The sequence below is a fragment of the Apteryx mantelli genome, chromosome 1, assembly GCF_036417845.1.
Source record: "Apteryx mantelli isolate bAptMan1 chromosome 1, bAptMan1.hap1, whole genome shotgun sequence".
Taxonomy (NCBI): Eukaryota; Metazoa; Chordata; class Aves; order Apterygiformes; family Apterygidae; genus Apteryx; species Apteryx mantelli.
This window is the reverse complement of record NC_089978.1, coordinates 217,726,248-217,734,456: the sequence shown is the minus strand read 5'-3', so window position 1 is coordinate 217,734,456 and position 8,209 is coordinate 217,726,248. Positions and strand designations below refer to the sequence as shown.

At 40.7% G+C, this 8,209-nt stretch overlaps 1 protein-coding gene across 3 annotated transcripts; it reads left to right on the top strand.

The window, feature by feature from the left end:
• The first annotated feature begins 46 nt into the window (after window positions 1–46).
• ATP5F1C (ATP synthase F1 subunit gamma) lies at window positions 47–7,393 on the top strand. Of its 3 annotated transcripts, XM_067317381.1 has the most exons (10): window positions 47–144; window positions 850–884; window positions 1,908–2,039; window positions 2,748–2,952; window positions 3,408–3,551; window positions 3,950–4,014; window positions 4,421–4,576; window positions 5,692–5,788; window positions 6,672–6,708; window positions 7,257–7,393. In XM_067317381.1, the coding sequence occupies exons 1-9, from the start codon at window positions 101–103 to the stop codon at window positions 6,676–6,678; spliced, it is 885 nt and encodes a 294-aa protein (XP_067173482.1). In that variant the 5' UTR covers window positions 47–100; the 3' UTR covers window positions 6,679–6,708; window positions 7,257–7,393. The 3 variants fall into 3 exon arrangements, with proteins under 3 accessions (XP_067173482.1, XP_067173486.1, XP_067173493.1); XM_067317385.1 differs by lacking the exon at window positions 6,672–6,708; XM_067317392.1 differs by lacking the exons at window positions 6,672–6,708; window positions 7,257–7,393 and having other exon boundaries at window positions 5,692–5,792.
• The last annotated feature ends 816 nt before the right edge of the window (window positions 7,394–8,209 follow it).

Genomic DNA, 8,209 nt, shown 5'->3' with positions numbered 1-8,209 from the left:
GCGCCCCGGAAGCACTTCCGCCACCCCCCCGCCCTCCGGTGGGGCGCATGCGCGGTGCGGGCGCGCTGACCTTCAGCGGGGCTGTGGTGGAGGCGCCGCCATGTTCGCCCGGGGCGCCGCCGTCGCCCTTTACCAGCCGCAATGGTAACGGCCGGCGGGGCGCGGCAAGCGGCGGGAAGCCCTGAGGGGCCGGGGCCGGGCCCGGTCCGGCGGGCTGAGGCAGCCGCCGCTCCCCTCAGGGCGGTGGGGCTGTCGCCGGCCGTGCGGGGCGCCGGGGCCTGGAGCGGGCTGAGGGGAGGCGCCGGCCGTGAGGCGCCGGCGGCGCCGCGGGGACGGAGCCTCTGGCCGCGGTTTTGGGGGCTGGTGGCGGAGGGAAAAGGGAGGTCGCAGGGAAAGCTCTGAGCTCGGGAGGCGACTGCGGGCAGGAGGCGGAGAGCTGGTGGCGCCGCGGATGGCACACGGTGCGAGGAGACCCTGCGCTCGTCAGGCAGTGATGCAGCTTCCTCTGGTTTACCTTCCTTTTAAACTTTTTTTAAAAAATCAATTATGTCTTTTGGAAGCTCTCCTCTTGTGGTGCCCTGCTCTGTCGGTCCTCCTTCACATTGTGCCGTTATCCAAGGCAGTGGGAGCGCCACAAAAAAAGCATTAAATGCTATATAGTGGCACAAGAGGTGAAGGAAAGATGTGGACACAAGACATGGTTTGAGAGTGAAATGACCCTTCTACCGGTGCTTTTTAAGAAACAGCAGTTTTTAAATCTCATCTCCCTGTAAGAGACCTGATGTGGACAGATATTGGTTTGCTGGAGAGCTAGTGAGCTAGCCTAATGTCTGCTGCGTTCATTTTCAGGGGCCAAGTCAGGAATATGGCAACTCTAAAAGACAGTAAGTATTGCTTTTGTCTGCTTGTAAGAGAGGGATGTTGTTGCAGGAAGACCATATGTTAAAACGTAACATCAATTAGCTTGTGACTTCCCCAGATAGATAAAACGATTATCATCCACCACAACATTCAAGTATAAACCTCCAACATGTTTTATATTCAAGAAGCGCCTTTCAAAAAGGCATCACTTGAAATGTTTTTACCATGAACTTAAACGTCATTTAAGCAAACCAGTATAGTTTTACTCAAACATATTTTTAAAATAATTTAATCAAATGTGCTAAAGCAGATTCTGACTCAGCTTTAAAAATCTAACTTTTTTGTTACATTAGTTTGATGACTTTGTGCTTTTATCCAACACTGAAAAACAAGGTTGACTGTTAGTTCACCTTTGATAATGCCTCTTTAAGCCCTATTAGTCTTGGGTACTTGTATAGGGATATTGTCCTGGATCTGAATTTAGGATGGCTGATTTGTTTTCTTTTTACACCAGTATTTGGCCAGAATCTAAACAGAGGAACACGTTTATTCTGTCTCTTTATCATCTTTTCCCAGGTGATGAGGGGAAAAGAAAGAGACTCAATATTATAATGTGCATCAAATGGTATATTTGAGAAAAAGGTCGACTTGGAAGGAAAGAGAATAAGGCTTCTATGACATACAGTTTCATCTTAAACTTCTCTTGGCAGAGTTACCAGTTTTGCAGTAGAAAAAAGCTTAAATGATTTCAGAGTGTCCATTTGTGGCATAAATATTAAACAGGCTTTATGTGTGTGGGGAATCTATTGTAAGGAAGCATTTGGGTTAACCAGGTTACTACTCTTATTATTTTCTTACTGTAAATACTAAGAACTTTTTTTTTTTTTTAGATTTTATTGGTTCATTTTTTAATTATTCGTTTTTCATCTTTGAGGGACTTAGTGCGATATTTTTGGATGGATGTTGCTAGTGTTTTTTTTTGTTTGTTTTTGATGTCATTATGCCCAGTATAGCCCAGCTTTGACCTTCAACTATTAACCTTGTAGTTACCAGACGTTTAAAATCCATCAAGAACATTCAGAAAATTACGAAGTCCATGAAGATGGTTTCTGCAGCAAAATATGCAAGAGCTGAGAGGGAACTGAAGCCTGCTAGAATATATGGAACAGGAGCGCTGGGTAATAGAAGACTCCACACTATGTGATACGGGAATAGAAGAGGGAGGCTTTCATGGTGTTGTTTAAATGTCTAGATTTGTTTTAATCTTTCGGGTACATCTTCGAAAGAATTTGTATCCCTAGGGCACTGTCACCTTGAGTATTCCTTATCCCCATAGGTAATTTATAGAAAGTCATTTTTAAGAGCTCTAATGTGAAATTCATTATGATTTCTGATTATTTTTTAACTGTGTGGTTCTGTACTTAGTTTTGCGTGTCATAAAATCAACGCTACTTGTAATCGTTGGCCTGCTTCTTTCTGTTAATGAAGTTGTGCCGTGTGCCCTTAGTGTCAGCTCTGGTATTACCGTTACGGACAAACTTTGTTGCGAAGTTTTAGGCTGCACGTGCTCCTGAGCAACTGGATTTGCAGTGAACCTTAAATAATGATGTTTATTGAATGAGGTTTGACATAGAAATGTAGCTGGCTTTTAATGGGGGGGAAGGGGGGAGGCGTGTTTGGTTGGGTGGGCTTTTTGTCGTTTTTGTTTTTGTCACCTCTGGTCACACCACATGCAATCTTTAATGACCAGCAGGGAGATAAAATTCATCTGGCTGTGATTTGGAGCTCCTTTAGAAATGATTTTAGTTGGAATAAGTTAAAGGTATTTTGATGTCACCTGTTTGCTTCCTGGTACTCTTGAGTAAGTTACCTGTCTTCTTCTTCAGCTCTTTATGAGAAAGCAGAAATTAAAGCACCTGAGGACAAGAAGAAGTACCTACTTATTGGTGTGTCCTCTGATCGAGGTCTGTGTGGAGCTATTCATACATCTATTGCTAAAACCATGAAGAATGAGATTGCCAACCTCTCAAACGCGGGGAAAGAAGTTATGGTGGTTGGAATAGGTGACAAGATCAGAGGCCTACTTCAAAGGTAAAAACAAGTAGAGGGATCTGGTTTTCTTTTTGTTATTTTGTTTTCTGTAGTAGAAGTGTCAAGACTCCTCAAAAAGCTCTTTGGCATCCACAGGCAATTACCTTTTATGGAGATATGATAAATGCAAGTTTCTGTTTAAAAAAAATTCTGCAAGTATACTGAAATAGATTTTGCTCACTTGGATGTTTTGTGAAACTGCTGCATGACACTGTTATATTGGAATGAGAGTCAGAGCTAGCAACACCAGCACTGTTGCAAAGGTGTGTTTATCATGAAGCTATTGTGATAATTTAACTAAAAAAATAGTTAAAAATTTCTCTCAAGCCAGAATTCGGTATAATGCTTAGTTTTATGAACACTGGTGAGCTGGCTCCTTGCATTTGGTGCTACCTAGTTCTACACTAGAACATTGACTTGGTTCTAATACAGAGGGCATGTTACTGTTACTGTAGGACGCATGGCGATTACTTCCTGCTGACATTCAAAGAAGTAGGACGGAGACCTCCAAGCTTTGGAGATGCTTCAGTCATTGCTTCAGAGCTGCTAAACTCCGGGTATGAATTTGATGAAGGATCCGTCATCTACAATCGGTTCAGGTAAGATAAAATCAAAGCTGCTCTTAAGGTGTGTGTTCTAAGAGGTGTACTGGAAAGGTGTTGGATAAAAGACTTTCAAACAGCATGTTGGTCCATGAAAACTGAATGTGACTTGGTATGTTTATTTCTTTAGGAGTGCATTTTGTTGTTGTATGTGAAGAGCTATTGTTTTTGAAGAGCTGTAGCTGGAGTTCTCTTTTTATTTGTATAGTGGGTGCTGTTATCTTCACAGTCAGTACCTCATTACCTACTGATACTTCACCAGGAGTATCACAAGACTTTCAGGAATGGGAAGCCCTAAAGCTGTCTGTTCCAATTGGATTTTAAATGTTCAATTTAGGCTTTTCAGTTCAGCTTATCATATTATGCTTCTCCCCCCCCCCCCCCCCCCCCCATAGGTCTGTTATCTCCTACAAGACTGATGAAAAACCAATATTCTCCCTTGAAACAGTTGCTGGTTCTGGTAAGTAGTGACCTAGAAACCACCAGGTATGTGAAGAGACAGATCGCAGAAAAGATATTCTGAATGTTCCCCAGAATGTTTCTGTATTGGCATGTTGTAGATTATTTGCCAGTTTACCTTCTTGGACTTTCTAAAAGATGAATCCAAAAAAAAAGACGGATTTGAAAGAAAAAATATACTTTTTTTTCCTGCAGTCCAAGTGTTAACTTTTTAAAATACTTACAAGAGCTTAATGTTCCAAGTATCCAGTTAAGGGTAGTACATGTATGATAATTCAAAAAGTAGAATAGATTTAGGCCAATGTATGAAGACTGAGAAGCAAGGGCAACTCAGTTATTTCAAATGAACCGTAGCTTGAATGTTATAGGCTTGGATTTCTCTAATTCCACTTTTTCATATTTTACAGAAAGCCTTAGTATCTATGATGATATTGATGCTGATGTGCTGAGAAACTACCAGGAATTTACACTAGCAAATATTCTGTACTACTCCCTGAAAGAATCCACCACCAGCGAGCAGAGTGCTAGGATGACCGCTATGGACAACGCTAGCAAAAATGCTTGTAAGGCTCCTCTGTGGGTTTTCTGGGACTCCACTAGTTTATCATGAAGAAACTTGCCTCCGTTTATGTAGTTCTTTGCTTCCAAAGGGATAACAAGAGAACCAATTTCTTGTTTAATCACAACCCAAGTTCAGTTTTTTGAGCCAATTCTACCAGGATTCTTTTCTGAACATGTGAACCATACTTAGTCCCTGGATAGAGATTGCTGTTAAGTATAGGTGCGGTTTTAATACGAGAAGCAAGACTTAGGTGGCTGGAGGTAGAATACCGGATTCTTTTATAAGAATATGAAATACTAAGCTAACCTTGTGATGGCCAAGAATTCTGTAGACTTTTCTGCTGTGGCTGGTCTGAGGATCTCCAAAATCTCTATAAATCTTTCTACTTGCAAGCCCAATGTAATTAGTAATGCACCAGTTTAAAGGTTAAATAGTCGTTAAATACTTTACCACCGGTCATGCAGCAAATTGAGAATATCCAAGTATCCCTTAAAAGGTGTCCAAACTGAGTACAGTGCAGCAAGTATGCAGCTGGTATTAATGAGAGACAGTAGCTTTTAATCTGTCACAATGATGAGACTTGAGTGTTGCATAAAGGGTATTGGTGACCGAAAGTAGCTGCTGTGATTTGGAATAGGGCTACTAGTAGCTTTAAGTTTGCTTCTCTGCTGACGTTGTCTTGAGAAGGTATCACCACTTTCTCTCCATCTCAAAAAAAGAGAATTACAGGTTGGCAGGCAGGCTCCGCTTGCCCAAACAGCAGTAACTTGAAGGAAATACTGGTGCAGTTATTGATAGTGAAATCTTCCCGCAGTAGTTTAAGAGCAAATAGTGCAGGTTTGTGTTATGTTGAAGTTATACGATGCCATGGTACTTCCTACGCTGTCAGCTGTTGTTCAGCTGTTTAACTCTGATGCCTCAAGCTAAAAACAATGTTTCTAGATTATCTACTAGTAGTATTGTCTTGGGGGGGAGGGAGGGGGGACACAAGTGCAGTAAACCTCTTACTGTTTGCATGGGTTAGCAATGCTATTTGGTATTCTGTTCATACAGCTTCTCTTCATCCGTGTTTGAATACTTATTATGCGTTTAAATTCCAACCTTAATTTTTTCTAGCTGAGATGATTGACAAATTGACCTTGACGTTCAACCGTACCCGCCAAGCTGTAATTACCAAGGAGCTTATTGAGATCATCTCTGGTGCTGCTGCTCTGTGAGTATCCGTAAAAATGTGAAATATGACTTGTTCTAAAATCGTGTAATGCTTATATGTCTTGCTTCTGTCAGCTTAATGGGAAAGTAAGGGCATATAGGTTCTAACACCAAAGGGAAGACAATACATGGCACGAATCCCATGTTTTTCATCCTGAGGTAGTTCTACTAACTAGTGTGATATTGGACAGTTCTTTCTGGTCAGATACACTTAAAAAGCTGGTAAAATAGATCTTTAACTTTGACACAGTGTCCTTCCCTGAGCAAGCAGTGTTTTCCCTGCTCCTTTTTGGCTTTGAGTAGACTTTTTTACCCCTCTTCTACTTGAGCTTTTCCTGCTCTGTCTACTCAAACAGCCCAGTACATTGCTATAATATAGTGTTGGATGGGGGAAACCAACCCCGGTAACTTAATTGCCTGTGGGTTTATCAGCCCATTGTGGTGTTCAGGAGCTGAGCGATTGCGGGTGGGTTTGGAAGGAGGGAATTTCCAGAGTCTGTTGACTCAAAGCGTGTATCTTAAATGTTAAAGTTCAATATTTTACATACTTCCCTGAGAAAGAAGTTTTGTGAGTGTGCGTGCTGCAGGTTACAAAACAACGCGTGAGCTTAGACCATAATTTGTAACTGCATGTAGCTATTGTATATTACATCTAACAGTTTAAAAACTTGTGCTGTAGTCAAAGATGCAAATACATGCGTTAATATCCTGTGTGTTTATAAAATGCCTGGAATACAAGATGTACCATACCGCAGTTATGCGCTGTATTGTGCTCCTCACAATGCAGTTGCGGTTATAAATACATGTGGAATTTTGCCTTAATTTGCATGAGTTGCTTCCTAACCTGCTTGTTCTGTTTTTTTTCCTCATAATATCAAAACCAGGGATTAATTGGAAAAAGAGGTTCAGCCAAGAGAAGAGGTAAAGTTACAAAATAGAAACTAGATTGCATTTTAAAATGAATAAACACAGATAATCTTGCAGTTAAATGAGGAAGTCCGAGTTCAGTTTTGTTGGTCAGAGAAACTTCTTTTCTTCCTCGAGAGTTGGGAAACTGCTGTTCCAGTCCCATGGCTAGTTTGAATCTCTGTCTATACAAAAAGTTCTTGAACACCAATAATTTTAAGCAAAAATGTGTCTGTGATAGCATGCATCTGCATTTGGCATGCTTTTCTCTGTCTTTTTATGCATCTTTGGGTTATGGATTCATTTGCAGTTACTGCTTTAATTTTTCATAGTGCCCTGAAAATATGCAGTGAAATGTCTGTACCTTAGAGATTGTTCCTGAAAAAAAAATTCTGAAGGAAAATAAGCAGATTCAAATTTTAAAACTTTATGGGAAAATAGGTTTGAAAGAGGGGTTGTGGTGGCAGGGAAGATGAATGAATTGATAAAGTATTCACACTGGAGGAGACAAAAGGAAAAAAGATACTTTGAAGGTTTCTAATATGCTTCCATTTTTCTTACAGGTAAAGAGGAGCTCTTCTGAGCATATGGTTTAACCTGCCTGTGTCTATGTTTATAAGACTACTCCGTCATTTTGTGAAGTGGTAAAGCCCCGGAAATATCTGTAAATTCTTAAAATAAACAACCTACATGAAACAAGTGTTCTCAGTTGTCTAAGTATCTAGATTTGACTTGGTTACTCTTTGAAAAAGCTAGTTTTTAAAAGCCTGTGCTCTACCTTTTGTAATCTATATGACATACAAAGCATGTGGGTGGGTATTCCCTTTTGAAGGGAGGGAAAGGGTGCATGTCTTAAGAATATTAACACCTTATATTTTCAAGGTGTTAGTTTGTTACATATATCGTGCGCTGAGGAGGGACATGGCCAAATAACTGCTTTGAATCATGAATTTGGAACACTGGTCTTTGTCTCATTTGAACACTATAGACATTTCTAGGCATTCATATCCTAAAATGAACTTACATGATTATATGAATCACTAGTCTTTATTTAGAATGAGTAGTACTTTTTTTGTTGGTCAGTTTATATACTGGCATACTATAAAATACAGTAAGACTTGCCACATTCTCAAACTCTCTACATGACAGAAATGTATGAAAGGAAAAATAGGACATGCTGAAGCGTAAGATATGTTCAGTAGTAGTGCAGTTATAACCATAAAAGCAAAAAGATGCTACTCCCAGTTTGGCAGACAGAAGTCCTTGAAGGACTCAGTTATGTACATGAAGGGAAAGGGGGAGAGGGTCTGTAGAAGGGAGATGAAGAAAATGTAAATGGTGTGGAGTATCGAAGCAATCTTCGAGCATGACTGGAGGAACAGGCATGCTGTTGGATTGAGATGGACATAAGTCAACTGGTCTAGAAACCGTAAAATCAAGTGCTGAGCTTGAGCTAATATGCTGTCTCAGATGCAACATGTTAACTTCATATGAAGCGCTGTACTGTTGCCACCCT